Here is a 21178-nt window from a genome sequence, read left to right as displayed (position 1 = left end):
ATAATGAAGTTAGCTGAGACATTCTGTATAATAAGAAAATTTAGAGGTGTTATAAACTTTTTCTTATTATTTTTAATAATTATATTTATATTTATATATTATTTTTATATTATAATAGATATAGTTTATTTATTTTTAAAATATATTAATTATTATTTAGTTTCATTTAAAAAATTAATAAATAATTAAAATCAAAATCACATTATTTAAATATTAAATTAATATTGTTACAGTTTACAATACCAGGAAGCAAAAGAATAATACAACCAGAAATTTATGTAACTATAATAGTTCATACGCCTTTTTTTATAAATCCTGCACAACAAGTTCTAATACAAGGTTGGCTAGTAACTATGGACAATATTAAACAACTTACTAATTTCATAGAGAATCAACTTCATATATTAGAAGAAAAGGTGGCTTGTGTTACGTCTGTAGCCATTCAACAATTGGAAAATATAAAAGCTGAAAGTGAACGTCTAGTCGGGGGACTTTTTGAAGAAAATAGTACTTGTTTAAATAAAAATAATAATACTTTTGCTGCTAATACTTCAATAATTTCCCCAGAATCAAGTTTTATTAATATGTTAAGATATGGAATGTTAGCTCTTACTTTGTTACCAGAACACAGTTGCGCACGTAAGTATCTATCATATTTTTATATATTAACATATATATTATATTTTACATATAAACACATGCACACGCACATGCAGACGCATACAGAGAGAAATTAAAGAAATATACTATAAACATAATGATAATAAATTAAATATTAAATATATATAACATACAAATATATATAACATACTTATTGCAAATATAATATTTATACATTTATAAAATATTATAAAGACTATGCTATTTTTAAATTTTTTCTATTTTTGATAATAATAATATCAAAATTTATTAATTACATCAATATCAAAATTTACAAATTTATCAAAATTTATTCGATTTTTGTAGTTCCAAAATTCAAATTCAAATTCAAACATTGTGATATTTCGAATTATGGAAAATATAAAATATTCATCTTTCTCTTTTTTTTCTTTTTCTTTCATCAAGAATTAAAATCTTAACAAATTTTGATTTTAAAAATTTTTTGAATTCATTTAAATTTTAAATTTGTAATTAATTAATAGCTTTTGATATATACTCATTTTTTAAATTTAATTTAAATTTTCTTTTTAATTTAATTTAATTTAATTTAATTTAATTTAAATTTTTATATTTTATTTTCTTTTAAAATATAAATAATTATAATCGTATCAATACAAACATGAAATTTTAACAATAAAAATAAGTTTAAAACTCAATTAGATTATTATTAATTAATTGAAAATAATTTCGAATGTTTTTAATTAAATAAAAATAATTTTTAATATTAATAATATTTAAATATCATGTATATTTATAAATTATAAATTAAATAATAATTAAGATTTATGTTTAATGTTTATTTTATAGTATAGGTATTCATAATACTCATATAAGTATTGATTAAATATTTATATTATTATTAATATATAATATAATATAATATATTTTATGATATATTTTATATTTAAATAATATAATATATTTTAGGTATGTTCATAAAATAAATAGTAGAAAAATGAAAATAAAAAATGAAACAAAAAAAATTTTTAAAAAATCATAATATTAATATTACTTAATTAATATTTGAAAAAAATACAAATATATAAGTTTTAAAAATTTTTCTTTTTTTTTAAATTTTGTCTATTTGATTATAATTCATTGAATTTATAAGTTTATAAGTTTAAAATTGATTTTTTTTTAGCAAAAAAGAAAGTGTTTTATTTTTAACAAGATATTTTTTAATATTATTGAAAAGTTATATGTATATTGGAGATAATCTATATTTATTTCAATTAGCAAAAATTTTATTTATTATATTTCAATCGTTTTTATCGTTAGATACTAATTAACAAAATAACTAAATAACAAAATTTTTGAATTAAATAATTCAAAATAATTTAAATAAATAATCAAATAATAAATATCAAATAATCAATCAATTAAATAATCAAATAAAATTTAGAATTAAATAAATAATATTAAATAATATTGTACGATTTTATTATTATATAATTTTAATAATAAATTTTTATAATTTTAATAATGAAAATAGAATTAACATTTTCTATAAAAATTTCAGATTTTTATAAAAAAATATAAAAATGAAAAAATATAAATTTTAAAAATTTAAAAAATTATTATTATTATTATATTATATATATTTATATATTTCAAAACAAATAAAAAGATTTCCAATAAGTATGTACAAAATATAATATACAAAATATTTATTTTAATGTTAATTTAAAAATTTTTTAATATTTAATTTTTTATTTATTTAAATTTATTAAAAATAATATTTTTTTTAGTAGTGCGAGGATATTGACAAACAAAATTTCTCTAAAAAAAATATTTAAAGATATTAAAATTGATAAAAATTAAAATTTTTAATTTTTTGCACTTAGAAATATTTCGGAAATCATTTATTAATAATAACTTAATAATTTAATTATATTTTTCAACATAAATAAAAACAAATTGATTCATGTTAAATATTATAACGTTAAAATCTATTATTTTATTATAATCTTTATATTTTATTATAAATCTATTATTTTATTATAATGATATTTAGCTTATAATAGAATTTTAGATATATTATAATAAAAAAAAAACTTATTTAAAATAAAAAATTTTGTATCTTATCTTTTTCTAACAAGAAATAATATGTGAGAAATAGTCATACAATTCGATATGTATTATATATCATTGAAAAATGTATGTTTTGTAATAATTTATTTGAATTTTTTATCTTTTTTATTTGAGTAAACAATGCAATCTCATTTTCTTTCTTTCACATTAATTCTGTTATATTTCAATTATACATATAAAAATACTTAAAGATTTAAAATAATATTCTACATAATATTCTACATAATATATTTTACATAAAAGTTCAATTTTCTTATTATAATAGAATAAGATTAAAAAAATTAAAAAATTATAAGAATTTGTGAAAAAACATATTTTAATATTTATTATATATATATATTTTTTATTATAATATAAATTTAAATACTTTTTATGTATATTTTATAATATATCTTACATTTCTTGTGAAAAATTTTATGCAATTTTTATAAATTATTGTATTTTTTTATATAATATTAAATTTTTTATATAATAAATATATTTTCCTTTTTTTGAATTCAATATAATAGGAATAATTTCTTTCTGTATATTAATATTCTGTAATTTTTATTATATATTGTGTTATTAATATAACAAATTTTTATTCTTAACCATATATCTTATATTTTTTATTTTTTTTATTATATTTTTTTCAAGAAATAATCTCTTTTTTCTAATACAATTTGATAATAATAGAATTTATTCATTATTGCTGATACATCATGTGTATTTATAAATGATAATATAAATTATCATAGATTATGAGTTTATTATTTAAATCGCATTCATAATGGAATAAAAATGTCCATAGAATCTTTTATAATGAAATAATGTTGAGTATTTTTAAATTTGTATTACAAAATTTCATTTATATGTTTAAAAAATTAAACATATAAAAAGATTATGTTAACCAATAAAACCAATCCATAGCAGGAATAAAAACATATCAGGAAATGTAATCGGTTTAATAGTAATTTATTATTTAGTTTGTCCGAAAACGATATGATTTTTAACAATTATTTTTTAACTGAGCAAAAGCTTGAAAAACTTCAAATTGAATATTTTTTATTGTTTTTTTTCTTTTGATTATATATTAATATAATAGTATGTAAGAATTAATAATTTCTTTCATTATTTTAAATATTTTCGCAAAATTGTAATAATAAAAGCATATTGATCCGCATCATTCTTCATATTTGTAATATATAATAGAATTATTTCAAACTTATTGTCTAATAATATTTTCAATAAGTAATATTCTTCTGATAAATTTTATTCCTCAATTTCTTGTATGATTCTGAAGTACTGATTATAACGATCTTTTGGCTTTCTATGCAAAAGTGTAAGATTATTTTGTTTATATACTACTATCTTTTTTTTTTTTTATTAAACCTTTAATTTTCTTAGAATTTTCTTTTGATTGACTTTGATTATATCAACAAATATTTTATTTTTAACAACTTTTCTATTACGAATATTAATGTAAATATGATTTTACTTCATTGAAAACTTTTTCTAATAATTTTTTATATAAATATATAACGGATAATTTTTATACTTACTGAATCACATGATGAATGATATATTTAAATGTTGTGTTACAATAGGAAAATATCAAAGAAAAAAAAATTTAAATGGCTAGCGTATATCCCATTAAATTTATTTAGATTATTTAGATTTATTATAAATAATATTCGCGCTTTAAATTGAACAACAAGTTGATCAATAAAAATTTCCTGATCAGACATAGAATTTGGAAATTTTAAATATATTCCAAATAATTATTGATATTGAGTACAATTTATCCGAATAAATTCGCGATTCACTTAACAAAAATGTATATTATAATCATTTTAATTCATCAGTCTGATAATTAAATGATTTATTTCATGGCGATGGGCGAATTTTAAAAAAGAAAGAAAATTGATTAATACGTTATAAATGCTTATTATATGAAATGTACACAAATTATTTAAATAGATATTTAATGGATAGATATTGAAAAAAGAAGAAATGGACTGCGAGTTGATTGCTTTATATATTATTTAATTAGCTAATTAATTAGCTATATCATAATAACAATTTGCTTATATTCTTATAGAAAATAATTAAAGAAAATCTCATCTTATTTAAATTCTTTAAAATTAATAAAAAATTGTTTAAATTAAATAAATTTAAACAGCGCAATGTTGAGTACTTTAGAGAAGTTATTCTAACTTCTTAGAATTCTTAGAAGAACTTATTCTAATTAATAATGAATATAAATTATTAATTTTTAGAAAAATTTTATGAGAATGTTGCTATTAATTCGAATAATGAACAATATTATTTACATTATAATTTATATTATAAATTTATATTAACATAAAATTAATAAAATTTAATATTTTCTATTATATACAAAAATACAGATATAAAATATTAATAAAATATATTTATTATTTTAATTTTGATTTCTTTAATTTATTCGTATTTGTATTTATATGATTTGAGAAGTAAATAAATACGAAAAATGTTTTTTTCTTTATGTTTTTTTTGTTTATGTTTATATTTTAAGAAAATTAAAATAGATTATATAAATAGATATATAAAGATATAATTTTAACTTTTTCTTTAATTTTTGATAATAAAATAATAATAAAAATAAAAATAATAAAAATAATAAAAATACAATTATAATATGTAGTTGATATTAAAAAATTATAAAAATTTAAAAATATTATTTAAATTATTGGAATTATTTTAAAAAATTATAAATATTAAAAAATTATTTATATCTTATCTACGTTAGTTTTCTATTATTTTAGAAATTCGACTATCCAATACTAAAATATTCAATTTTTAAAAAATATCTTTTGTCAAATATTATAAATATTGATTTCTATCTTTAACATTGGGATATTAAATTAATTTAGTGTACGTTTACACGAATATATTGCACGAACAAATATTATACATATTTCAATTACTAGATTAATTAATTATTATAAGATTAAATCAATTATTATTTTCGAAATGTTATAAAACTATAAAGATTTTGTTCAAAACATGTTACTGAAATATAATTTTTATATATATATTGCAAAAAATTTATAATAATATCAAAAATAAATCCAATATAATTAAAAATTAAATTCAATATACATATAATAAAATTATAAATTCTCTAATATATAACAAAGTAATTCATCAAAAGAATTAATTCATTACTTATTTTTTATTTTTTTAGATATGATAATTGTAACAGATGGTATTGTTGGAAATACCGATGTTCATGTCTTAGATTCTGTTATACAACAATTACGTGCAACAACAATCGCATGCAGTTTTCTACACGTTGGAAGTACATATCATCCACATTGTGCTGATGGCTTAATTCCATATCAAGATTTATTACATTTCATTGCAAAAGCTACTTTGGGTACTTATATGTCTTTTATTCCATATTCTGTACGTAATAATTAAATATTATATTTATATATATTTAAATAATTAAAAATATTATTTATTACTAAATAGATAAATTTTTCTTATTTAATTTCAACATTAATATCTAAAAATCAACGTTCAATTTATAATTTCTATAATCTGTTAATCATTTATTCATTTTTTTTTTTTAATTATTTTTATGTTTAATTATATTAGTTATTTCAAATATTAAATATAAAATTTTTATTGTTTCTTCATTTTATTTTCAATTATTCCTAATCTATTTTTATTTTTTGTTATATTCTTTTTCTTCTAAAATTTATTACGAACAGCATGTAAATCTTTCTATTTGTTATAATTTTCTTTCAAAAATTTTTTCCATTTCTATATCCTATATTTGCTTTTTCTTATGTTGTTTAATACATATTTGATATTTTTTCTATTTATTTATATTTTATTCTTAAAATTTTTAATAATTTATTTTTTTTTTCTTTATGTTGATAATAATTTACAATATCTTATCTATTATCTGTAACTTATTTGATATATAATAGAATATCGATTATTTAAACTTATTGCAAAAAAAATTTATTTGAAAAAAAGATTTTTTGAATATATAAAAAAATTTATATTTTAATTTATTTAATTTTATTTTAATTTATATTAATTATTTTTTAATATTATACCAGGAGATATAATAAATTATTTTAAATATTGTTAAATAGTTACTTTAAATACATATTTAAAATTTTGAAAATAGTTATATTTATATAAATAAAAAAAATCTTTTGTAAATATTATGAAATTAAATTATAAATTTATAATAAATGTTCATTGATAACTTAACAACAAAAATTAAATAGAATATTTAGATAGAATATTTAAAATATCTTTGATAATAATAAAAATAATTATTTTTTTAAACAAAAATTTGATTTGAATTTATATTTATTTAAGATTTTTTTTTCGTTTTTTTATATATATATATTGTATATATTTTCAGTATATTTTTCAATATATTTTCAATATATTATTTTTAACATTTAATAAGTTTTGGGTTTCATAAGTTTTTTGATATTTTTATGTGAAATTCTTTATTGTTTTCAAATTTTGAACAATTAATAGATACATGTGATTCATATTATTTTGAAATAATCGTCATTTTGATAATCAAAATTCTCAAAATAATCAAATGAATATTTTATTGCAATATATTCTATTATTTAAATCATAATATATATTTATTCATTATTATTTCATTAGTTTATATTTTCATTTCTTTAAACTTTAATATAATATTCTAATTTTTTAAAGTTTTCATTAAGTTTTAATAATAAACAATTTGATTTTTCATTTTTCATATTCAAAATTTCAGTATATTTATAGAATTTATATAATATGAAAGAAATATGCATATTTTGTTATGATTTTATAATAAACTTAAAATTTTTTTAAATAATAATATTGTATGTACATGCATGTGTAAATTTATTTGTGCTTTTTCTATAGTAAATAATTAAGACTAAATATAAATATATATTTTATAAGTAAATTTATTTTTATAGGTACATATGAATGGAACAGAAATGAATATTTATCATAAAAATTTTTTATGTTGGCAATTATATCGTAAAGATTGTTGTAATCTTCTTATACCAGATTATTCAAATTGGCATTCTACAAATTTATTATTTTACGAACAAAAATCAACACAACTTTTACAAAAAAAACAAATTGAAGATAAAGTTACTTGTACATTAAGCAGCCTGTTATGTTGCCGACTTCGAGAAGGATATTTGATAAAACGTGCTAATGTGAGAGATGAAATACTTGAAATTTGTTTTGTATTATTGTGGAAATCTAGTGTTTTATTGGAATACATAGTAACATGTCCTTGGTTAACAAAATCATTATCTGCATCTAATACAATACAATATACAATTTCAATAGAAGGTAAATTATATTAAAACTTATCAAAAACAGCTTACAATTTTATTAAATATTTTTAAAAAGCGAAAAATTATTATTAAATATTTTTGAAATTTTTGAAATTAATTATAAAAATAGATATATAATATATATTGATATATGATTTTATATGGATCTTCCTTATGTTGCAAGTTAATTAATTATAAATTATGTTTATATAAATATAATACATATTTAGAATTATATTTTATAATTTATAAACTTAATTGTATTTCTTCAATTAAAATATCTTAAAAGATATTATTATATATTTATATTAATATATTTATATATTATATGCATATTAATATATTTATATATTATTATTACATATTATTATTATTTTTACAAATAATATTTCTACAATTGAAAAATAAAAGTCTTTAAAGAGCATTCAAGAACTTAATTAACATTTGTTAAAAAAATTTTGAATTATATCTAAAATGATATTGGATAGAAGATAAAATATAAAAATAAATAAAAAGAAAAATAAATAAAAATAAATTTTTTCATTTAAAACTTTAGTTTCAAAAAAATTTAATTAAAATACTATAAATACTTGTTAAATACAGAGAAAATTTAAGCAATTTTCGATTAAATAAAATAAATTATTGATTTAAACAAATTATTTTATATTCGAAAATATTTGAAAAGCATAAAATAAAACTTTCTCTTTTCAAATTCTTATTTTTAAAAAATTTGAAATTAAGAAAAACTAATAAGATATTCATATTATTGAATTGTTATATATATCGAATTTTTAAATTTTATTTTCATTAAAATTAATCTTGAAATAAAAATATTTTATTCTATATTTTTTTATTTATATTTGCATTTTAAAAAGTTTTTTTACTAATGTACCAAATTCTTTTTATCACTATATTTATCATTATATTATCAATATATTATAAAAAAACTATGTAAATTTTTTTATAATTGGTTAATTTTTAAATTTTTCACAAACTTTTTCAAAAATAAAATCTTTTTTTTGCAATTTAGTTTTAGATTTGTTTCTCTATCCATCAGTTATAGATTTTAATAGAATCTTATAAAAATTTCAATAACAGAATTTATTTTTTTTTTATAGATGTTAAAATGTATCAATAAGATTTTATTTATGTTTTTACTTTGTCATTATTTGTTTTGAAATTTTTTTTAATTATGATTTTTAGATATAGTATTATTATTTGTATATTAATGATTGCTGGAAATAGAGATTCTTCTTATAATAATTAATTATCAGATATATTGACACTGTACAAGAATAATATTAAAAATTTATTTGATGTTGTTGCACTTATTAATGACACATTTTTGATTTTATCATTTCTTCTTATGATTTTTAAACTTTTTCTGTTTTCATTTATTTTTTTTTTTTTTTATTGAGATATTTTTCTATTTATAAATTTAATTATGAATATCTATACTCTTCATTAAGTGATATGCAATTCAGCATCAAAATATACATGATTTATTAATTAAAACTCAACTAAAAGACATATGAAGGATTAACAGATAATCTATATTTATATTTTTTTTTAATTTTTTAACAAAGATTGAATACATATTTAAATTAAAAATATATTTTTTATTAATTTTTATTTTGTTTAATTATATATAATTTTAAAAATCTGTTTATAAATATTTATTATTATTATTATTATAAATGTTATAATTTTTTTTTAATTCATATTTTCTTTAATTCATACTTATTTAAAATACTTTTTTTTAGAAACATGTTAATTATTTATAAAAAGAAAAAATATTTTGTTATAGCTCCTTATGAATTCTTACACGACATCACGTGTTTATCGAAAAAACCATTAAAATCTCAATATCGACAAGGTGTTGTTAATCGGTTTTGGGCAACTTTAACATCTCTAACAGAAAGTGACAGTATGCTTGCACACTTTAGCTGGTTTCCAGAATTTGGATGGACGTGGTATAGTGTACCAGATACTATTAGAAGCGGCATGCCAGTTTTTTATCTATCAGCTTATCCTTCACCTAGTACAGTACAACTTAGGTATATTTTCAGATAAACTATAATAGATTATATTAAAATAATTTTTTTGAAAACGTGAAACTAATTAAATTTTTATCATTTTTTTATTTTTTGTATAGAATTTTGATTAAAAATATTTTTAGTTAGAAGATAATAGAATATTAAAATATATTATGATTAAAATTTTAACTTTATCTGTCATATTATTTTGAAGTTATATTTTAATAGATAAAAATGATATTGAAGTTTTAAAGATTAATTTCATATTTTTGAAATGATATTTCATATTTCATTAATAAAAAAATTATTCTATATCTAATTATTCTATATAATATATAATTCATTATGATCTATATATTCGTAATGTTTTAATTCGTAATCTATATATTCGTAATATAATTTATATAAAATAGAATTATTATTGGTTAAGTTATGTTATTATTGATTTGATAACATAACTTATTAATTGAACTCGCGTATAGTGTATGAAGATTTTTGTATACGTATCAAAAGTTTTATTTCGATATTATTAAATCATTATGTGATTTAATAAACGAAAAAAATTAAATTCATTTAGAAAATTAATGTTTTTATATTTATTTTCAGTGATGCTGCATGTCCTCAATTTGGACAAATTTGGCAACCTGTAGTATCTTTGAATCCTTTACAATGGGCTCGATGGATGCATACACAAAGAGTAACATTGATTTTATCACATGATAGACCATTGCCAAGACATTTACATCAAGCAAATCAAAGTGGTCGTTTTCAATGTGTTCAAAGTCGTCAAGCTGCTGCTGTTCTTTATGCTATGTTAAAAAATTGGGCAACTTTTGTTCTTGTTGAAAATCATACATATGTACAATTTATTTATCGAGAAGCTGATAAACCTCCAGTTTCGTTTTCATTAATTCGTATTAATTGCAAAGCACTTTGTGTTATTCTTAACATTGCATTTGCAGCTGGAACAGAAGGAGTTGTTCGACACAATGTTGTTGTCGATCTTTTAGATCGATTATCTAAGCTTACTTTACCAAATAGACCTACAGAACAAAAAGAAACACCATCTTGTACTATTATTCATAAGTCTTTAGAAAAAATTTTAATTAGATATGAACGAATGCCAATTGATTTGAATTCAATTATATTTCCCGATGGAACTCAAACTACATCAAGTAGACTTACACCAATGTTAGGTGGTATTTTGACAACTAGTTTATCTAGATATTTGTACCATAATCGATGGATTTGGCATGTGAAACGACCTTTCGTACAAACTATTCCTGGAATTGTATTACCGAGATTAAATATAACTGCAATCGCAAGAATTCTTTCTACAATTACAAAGTAAGTATTTTTATTAATATTTTATTTTATTATATTTTTCAAATTTAAAAAAAATGCAATTATCAATTTTGATAAAATTTTTGGAAAAAATAGTTTTAAAAAAAAACATTTGAAAATTTTTTTTATCAGTAATATAAAGCAAAAATATAGTTTACAATTGAATATTTGCAAGTTAATTGTAGCTTGTATTTCTTATTTTTTCGTACGTCTCATTATAATCTAAAAAATATTCGGTTATCATTCAAGTTCTCATTATCAATAAATTAGTCATCATTAAATACATATATATATCGTTGGTAAAAAATACATGTGTATATATAGTGACTATATGACTAATATTTATATAATACTCTTGATGGAAGAATGAAATAATTACAAGTGAAAACATACTCATATATTATGACTGTTTGAGAATAAAGAAGAACTGACTGACTTCCGATTCAGATTTGCGCTCCAACTTTCGGTCACTATTTAAATTAATATCGTAACTCCAGCGGTGACTTTTCAGCACTTGGATTGATGCGATAACTTGAACGGCGACAATATTTATATTTGATTTTTTTAGAATATCGCTTTATAAATAGGTTCCTAAGTTCTTTACGTATAATCTTATGAGATGTAGAATAATATATTGTTAAATGGCTAAATTTTTCATCTCAAATTAAATCGTGATCGCGGATCAGATGACATCTTCGGTGTTAGTCTGAGTTTGATAGTTGTGGCAATAGAAATATTATTTTCAAAGTTTTTGAGTTTTTTAAGAATGAATTGAGTTAATGAAATTAATTCAAGTGAAGATAAGCTTAATTTTTCGTTATTGAATGACGAAATTCTATTTATAAAGAAATTAATGATTGAGAAAATCATGATAAATATGGAAATGAAATAAGAAGTATAAGAAAAAATAAGAATAATAGATAGTGAATGTGAAAGCAATAGTTGAAGTGAAAATATCGCAAAGGATATAGAAAATTCCAAATGAATAATATGTATAGAATCGGAAAATATACCGTGAAGAATACAATTTGTATACGAAAAATCAGGACTGCAAGTATCTTCAAATATAAATGAATTAGATATGAACTTATTAATGAAATAATGCACAAAACAAATAATTATGCAATAAAAAAATTAGAAGGAAAAGTATTATTACTCTATTTGCCCTAACAAATCGAGAATGCATTTTGGTAATTACTTCATAAAATCATCGCATAAAACAATATAACTTTAATATTCAATAATTTTTTTTTCTTTATAAACATATATATATATATATATTTTCTTTGTAAAGATATATAAAATATCAAAATATATAAGTTTTATGCATTAATTTGTCTGTGAAATCATAAATTAGCTATAAAAAATTTCACCAAACGTATCGAACATACCGAACGCGCGGATTCGAATCGTCTGGAGTTGCTGGTTCGACCGAGCAAAAGTTTGGAGCGCAAAAGATTAATTTACAAAGAAGAAGAAATTAGTATACGTTCTAATCTAGGAAATGATTATTTGAATAAAAAACAAATTTTATTTAAATTAAGAAAAATTGATTTTTTATTAAACAAATTTTATTTCCTTAAATTTTAACTATAATTGCTATTTTAATGATTATAATGAGATAATAGAGCTTTTTATTAACATATATATTAAAATTTTATTATATATTATTTATATATTATTTAAAAAAATTAAAATATTTAAAGTATTATAAAAATATATAAACATATATATTAAAAAAAAATTAAACTAACTAAAGTTAAATATAATAAATTTTTAAATAAAAATTTTATTTTATTTTATTTTATGAATATGATTTGGAATCATTATAGAAATTAAGAATATATAGAAATATATTAGAAAGCAATATATATATATATAGAAAGCAATTATATTTTGATTGATAAGAATTTTGAAGTGACAATTGCCAATTTTTATGAAATTTTTTTTTATGAAATTTAATTTATATTTTTTTTATAATAATTATTAAAAAAATGAAAATCTTGAAAAGTTATTAATAATTCGTTAAAAAAATAAAAATCTTGAAAAATCTTTTAAATCTAATTAAATAAATAGAAATAAATTATATTTTTATACAAAAAATTCAACGATTATTTGAGAAAATCTGTATCTTTAAATGATATGTTATAAATTTATAACATATCATTATTTAATTAACATTATTAATTTTTCTTATGAAATAATCTATATTCGAGTATATAAAAAATATTTAGCAACAAAAATTAAAAAAATACTCAATTTTTTCTCGAAAAATTTAAAATTAATTTTATTAAAAAAGTATTATTTATGTTCTATTTTTATTATTAATTTACATTTTTTTACTCTAAAAAAAGTTTTAAGTATTTTATTATATTTTTATTATTCATAAAAATATGAAATTTTTATTGAAAAAAAATATATTTTACTTTTATGCTTTTTTATGCTTTTTTATGTGTTTTTTTTTCTTTAATTATTTTTAATCTCATTTATATTTTTAACGAAAGTAATTTTAATATCAACGGAAAAAGTTGAAAATTTTTAATGATTCAAATTCTTGAAATGAATTTTTTATATTTTATTAATATATATTTCATGAAATGTACTATGATAAAATAATAGAATATTTTTTGATTTCTATTTTAATTTAGTTATTTCAGAAATAATCTATTTATTTATGATTATATATATTATTGTATTCGTCTAACACTCGTTTTCTTATAATAACTTTTTTTATTACACATTTTTATATTAATTACAATTTAATATTAATTTAATGATAATTTACAATAATAATTAGTTTATTATACAATTTATTTTTGAAAAAAAAGAACACGTCCGTTTCGTGATCAATACGGACTTCATTATATGCATACTTTTAAGATGATAATATCGATGACGATAAATCAATATTATCATCTTCTATGCCATGGTTTATATTGGCTATAATATTCCACATTATCACAACTTGTAAGAAATTATTACATTCGTAATAATATTATTAATTATTGTAGCAAAATGATTATATTAAATAAGTTTAATCTATTTGTTATTATTAATATATTCTATCATTTTATATTTTATATTCAGTTTTCATATAAACAATGATAATTTTTAAAAAATTACAATTTTCACATATTATTAAAAAAAAAAAAATTTTTTTATATATTTCTATAAAATATCTTTATATATTATAATTTGTATAAATATTAAAAATATAAAAGTGTCATATCATTTTATCAAAAAATATACTATGAATAATGATGTTATAAAAAATAATTTTTTTAGAAAAAAAAAAGAAAAAATAAATTTTATTTCATTAAATTGAAATTTGATTTATATTATATTGATATATTAAATTTATACTCTTAAAAAAATAATTTATAAAAATATTATATACATTTATTTTATATGTCATTTATAGAATACGTTTAGCTGAAGGCTTCAATTTCACATATTCAGCAGCGGGTATTATAAATATGGTTCTTGAAGTACAAATGCAAGGAGTTGGTGAAAATGATACATCATATCCGTGTATCATTCAATATATCTTGTTTCCGCCACATGTTGCATCCAATACGACATTAGAACGTGATAGTACATCAGAAGAAGATACTGACGAAGGTATATAGTATTTAAAATCACTTATCACTGAAAAATTAAAAATTAAAAATTTTTTAATATTTTTTAATACATTCGAAACAAATTCTATTTATTTAAAATAAATATGTTTAATTATAATAATTAAAATTATAATATGTTTAAGTATTTAAGATAAAAAAATTATTTTTTATGTATTATAAAAAATCTTTAAAAAAAGAAAAATCAAATTGATGTAATTGTTTACAGTTCTTCATTATTTTAAAATTTAGTTTAGCATATTTAATATATACAAAATTATCAAGTTATATTTATATTAAATATTATATTATATTTATATTATATTTATATTAAATTATTTTAAATAGATTGATAAAGCAAATCAATTGAAATATAATCATATAATTCGATAAAAATTCAGAATTCGAAATTATTACATAACTCTTAAGATAGATGATCTAGTCTTTATTGTTTGTATTTTGATATGTATGGTGATATCAGCAGAAAATATAACAAATAAAGAAAAAAGAGAGAATTAGAATAGAGATAATCATAAAAAATTAAAAGTTTGTATATCTTAAAAAATTGATTATACATTGCAATTTTGCAATTATATTTATGAATTATGAGATAGTCACTCAATGGTTTCTTTTTTCATTTAGATTTTAGAGTATAAAATATAAATTTTATGTATTATGCATTATCGTAAATTAATGATAAATCATTCTTTTTTAAAATTATTTAATTAAAATTTTGAATTCTATATATAATATTTTTTTATTTTTATTTTTTAATTATTATATATTTTGCATAAAAGTATAAACATAAACATTTATATTGGATTTAAAAAAAAAAATTATAATAAATATACTGATTTAAATATCATTATTCTCAAAATTATAAAATGTTTTCTAAACTATGTTTGGAATTATGTCTTCTAACTATGAATCTAATGGAAGATTTCTTCTAAATCTATTATCAATTCTATTATTTTAACTAAATTAGAAGTAATAATATTTTATTTTTGCAGAATATACATTATTTTACTTTTTATTTGTAATCTCTTTGTATTATTCTTTATTATTCATTATATATTCTATGTAAACATAAATATAATAATGATTATTTTTTTATAGGTATAAGAAATTTTGCATCTTCAGCATGACTCATTTATTAAACTTATCTGCTAGATTTTTTTTGTAGAAAATCTATAAGATATAATAAATTGATTATTTCGTTAAATAAATTTAAAATAAATCAAAATCTATTCTTGAAAAATAAAAAAAAAATTTTTTATTAATGTACACAAATTATATATTTCTTCATAAAAACGTTTTTCAATATGTTTTTGTAAAGAAATATGTAATTTATATATATTAATAAAAATCTTATAAATTTGAAATTAACATTAATCTAATCTAATATATTTATATTATATTCTTTTTTGTTTATTTTAAAAAATAAACAAAAAATATTTTAAAAAATACTATTTCTAAAATTTGTCTCTAACTTTTTGAAACATTTTGTATAATGTTTATAAAATAAATTTAAAATATTTTCAATACTAGAAAGACTTTAAAAGCTTAAATATAATATTTTATAATTATATAAATAAAATTGCTTATAATTATAATATTTAAAATATTTTTCTAACAAATGTATATTTTTTATATATATTTTTTAATATATTTGGTTTATTTTTTAATATATTGGTAACAAACAATATATGATATATGTAAAAATGATATTATTTTATTATTTAGTCTTTAAAACATTAAAAAATTTTTTTTAAAAATATGTAATTATGTTTGATAAGAATATATTAAATATTAAATATATCAAATATGAAATATATATGAAATATTTAAACAAAATTTACATATAATTTAATTTAAATGATGAAAATGTCACATTTTCAGGTACTGCAGATGGCGAAATAAGTGTAGAAGATGTTGAAGGCTCTGGGGATTTTCAAATTATTTCTGAAATTTGGATTGAACCTCAATGTGGTTATTCTCAATTACCCGCACAATCTACAGCAACATATTTGCATCATTTGCAATATTATGAGATTCCAGATGCAGTAAGTATATACATTTTGTATTTAATTTTTTTATTGTTCAATTAAAATAAATTGAACTTGTTATTGAATTTTTTTTCGAATTTAATAGAATAATTTTTTTTTTCATCGATGGAAAAAGTTTTTTACAAAATTTTCAATAGTCTCGATATTCGAGATTAAAATCTTTTTTATTTTAACATATTTTGCTATAAGAATCAAATTTGTCAAAAGAATCATAATTCATAATTTAATCACTTTTTTGAAAAATGATTTTAAATTTTATTAATTTTTAATTAATATGATCTTAAATTTTTTTAATTTTTAATATAATGATCCTAGATTTTATTAATTTTCAATTAACTTTATTTATAATATAATTATATTTTTCACATAATCTTGAGATTTTTTCTTTACTATAAATATTGTGTTATTTTAAATAAATATTTAATATATATTTATTGATTGTAAATGTAAGCATTTGAATAATTTTTTGAATCACTACATATTGTATGAAAAAATGCGATGTATTGTAAAATGATATGCTAAAACTTATTTAGAAAATAAGGAAAAAATTATGAATAATTCTAAGTTCTTAAAAGATTTATAATAATTAATAATATCTATTCACATATTGATATTAAAGTGATTTCTTATAAAATTTCTTATTTTATTGTAACGGAACTAAAAAATGATAGTAAAAGTGAATATTTTCGGTAATATGCATTTTTTTTTTTTTTTTTATTACATGAATATAATATAGTGAAATAAAAAAATTAAATATTAAATATTGAAATTAAAATCAAGTTTTTAAAAAGTTTTTTTAAATAAATATTTATCGATCTGAAGCTATAATAAAATTTGTATAATTGCGATAAAATTTTTATAATATATATATATATATTATAAGTGCATAATTTGAATGAATTTGAAAAGATAAAAAAAGAATTATAAAAAAAAAATTGAATAACATAGTAATATTTATTTTTCTGCAAAAATTTTTATATAAATATAATAATATATCCAAAAATGTACTTTTTTTAAAATAGAATCATATAATTTTTTTTTATATATTTCTTTTTCTTGCATCAATTTATCAATAATTATACATTATCTAAAGAAAATATTTTTGATAAGTTATATGTTTTATATATAATATTATATATAATTATATATAATTAATACTATAATAATTTTAAACATTTGATCAATAATTTTTTAAGGATAAAAATTTTAATGATAAACAAGATTCACTTAATTATTGATATTATAACAATTTTCATATAGAACATTTATTTAATTATCGTAGAAATACACCATTTATTATAATAATGAAATAATAATGAAAAGGTTTTGTTAAAAAAATTTCGAACGGCGTAAAGATGTACAATATATGATATACAATATAAGATGTATAATATATATTCGGATTTTATGCAACTAATACAAATATATTTTTATCGATTTAAATATAATTTATAGAAATTAAATTTTTTGAAATTAAATATATTAAACTGGTTACAAATAATGCTTTACTTATGTATTAATTTATTTTACAATTTTTGAAGAATTTATATTTTATACATTTTGTGAAAAGTATCAAATTTTTTTTTATTTCAAATTTTATGATATAAATAAAAGTTCTATAAAATTATTTCATTCTATAAAAAAAAAATTAAGATCCAAATAAATCTATTTATTCAAAATATGCAAATTCGTATTTATATAAGAGAAGTAAAATTTCATAATAGACTATCAAAAAAGATATTTTTTTCATTAAGTAGAATATTTATAAATATATATGTATTATAATAATATTTATAAATATTTTAGTATTTATCAAATTTATTAGAAAATTTGTAAATTAAACCATAAATATGTTTCATTTAATAATGAATTAAAATAAAAAGCTTTTATTTAAATAAAAAAAAATTATATAAAGAAAAATAGGACAAAATTATAAAATTTCTATAATTATATGTAATTTATGTAATTCATATGCACTTTAAAATTTATAGAAAATATATTGGCAGCTAGAGAATTTATAAATTTTTTTTGTCATGAATTTAATTGAAAAAATGAATATTGGAAATTTATTTATTTTATAACATAATATTGATTCTAGACATATAAAATTACCAAGAAATTTTTCAGAAAAATATAATATAATATAATATAATATAAAAATATAATATAATATAATATAATAATATATATAATATCAATTGATGTCTAATATATTATATAGGAAAAATCAAAATTACAGAATAAAAAAATTATCTATTTTATTATTATTTTAATTATCTATTTTTCACATCTACATATATTATAATATTTAAGAAGTTAATAAATAAAAATTTTTTATTTTTTGATTCTTATTTTTAATTTTAATTTCTTTAAATTTTTGATTTCTTATTTTTAATTTTTATTTCATTTTATATTACTAATATTAAAAATAAAATATAATATAATGTAATTAATTTTATATCAAATTAACAAATTTTATTATAAGTAAAGATAAAAAAACAAAAAACAATTATATGTGTCCTTATTTACTATAGTAAAACTATAGTATTATGAGGTATTAATAATTAATAAAATGCATAGTTAATAAAATCAAAATTTTTTAAATGGATCTTAAAAACATTTAATTTTATATTTTTAGGTGTTAAATAAATAAATCGAAGATTAATTTCTTAAGTAATAAATAAATTAGTTCAATTTTGATTATTATAATAAAAACTTAAAAATAAAAAATAAAAATTTTCTATCTTAAATAAGTTTCTATCATAGTATATATATCACAGTATAAAAATTAGATAATTACTTTATTTCAATTCTTTATTAAAAATTAATAGTATATGTATAAATGTTTCTCTTTTTTTAATAATTATTTTGTAAAAAATATGCAAATCTACAATAATTTACAGCTGCAATAAATAATAAATAATAATATTGATTACAAAAAAATTGATACGAGAATTGATAAAACTATCTCGGAATTAACATAGAATCGAAAAAATAATAGATATAGAGCTGATAATGGAAAATAATTGTTATTTTTTTTTTTATTAATTATTAATAACTAATTATATTTTTTAATAACTAAAATAAAAACCATAATCGAAATCGATTTTAATTGAAATATTTTTTTATAATAATTACAGATAGAAATTCTTAATAATTGTTTTATAAATTGATATGTATAATAGTTTTCGATTCTTGATTTTACATCGATTTCTGTTCTACAATCAACTTTATAATGACAATTATATTATATTTACAATTTTTATATCATGTTTTATTTTATATTATATTTATGATTGATACCTTTATTTATTACAGTTATAAATTATTATATATGTATATATTTTATAAAAAATATATTATAGATAAATAATAATTATAGATATTATAAAAGAAGGAAAAATATTTACATATATATTATATCATTAATTTTTAAATTTTTAATAAAGCGAAATATGAAAAAATAAAATAGCTATTTGTTTTTTACATTTATACATATATTACTTAAGATAAAAAAAAAAATAAAAAATTATACATATTATTTAATAAATAGAACTTTTAATTTTATTTTTTTTTAAATAAAATAATATTTTTTATACTATAATTAATAAATTAATTAATATAATTAATTATTAAGTTAATATGAAAACAAAATATAAACATACAATATAATGAAATGAATTCATTAAATATTTTCTTTTTACATATTTAAAGAAATTAATAAGATATTATTTATAATGTTTGATTTGATTTTCAAAAATAATAGAGATCTAAAATAAATTTTAATGTAGAAAATAAATTTTTTCTAAATTAATTCGCATTAATAGTATTGCTAAAATAAATACCAATTTATAAAGTTTCAATGTTTTAGTTTTTCTTAAAATTCATTAATGTAAAACATTTGATGAATTTTTTAATCTTCTTTTAACATATTATTTCCTTTTCATTTTTTAAATCTTAATTATAATTATAATTATAATTATAATAGTTATTTTGAGAACTGTTATCGATATCATATA

The 21178-nt window shown here is 16.3% G+C and overlaps 1 protein-coding gene across 1 annotated transcript in view; it reads left to right on the top strand.

Moving 5' to 3' along the window:
• Positions 1-21178, top strand: part of LOC100578661 (KICSTOR complex protein SZT2) — a 91307-nt gene that overhangs the window by 32874 nt on the left and 37255 nt on the right. The window contains exons 5-11 of the mRNA XM_026445954.1: positions 234-639; positions 5960-6180; positions 7725-8112; positions 9904-10153; positions 10739-11479; positions 14898-15097; positions 16993-17156. Coding sequence (XP_026301739.1) covers positions 234-639; positions 5960-6180; positions 7725-8112; positions 9904-10153; positions 10739-11479; positions 14898-15097; positions 16993-17156 — 2370 coding nt within the window. The remainder of the gene's footprint in view (positions 1-233; positions 640-5959; positions 6181-7724; positions 8113-9903; positions 10154-10738; positions 11480-14897; positions 15098-16992; positions 17157-21178) is intronic.

Source organism: Apis mellifera, unplaced genomic scaffold, assembly GCF_003254395.2.
Source record: "Apis mellifera strain DH4 unplaced genomic scaffold, Amel_HAv3.1 GroupUN_248, whole genome shotgun sequence".
Taxonomy (NCBI): Eukaryota; Metazoa; Arthropoda; class Insecta; order Hymenoptera; family Apidae; genus Apis; species Apis mellifera.
The sequence above is the reverse complement of the archived record's forward strand: the minus strand, read 5'-3'. Positions and strand labels throughout refer to the sequence as shown.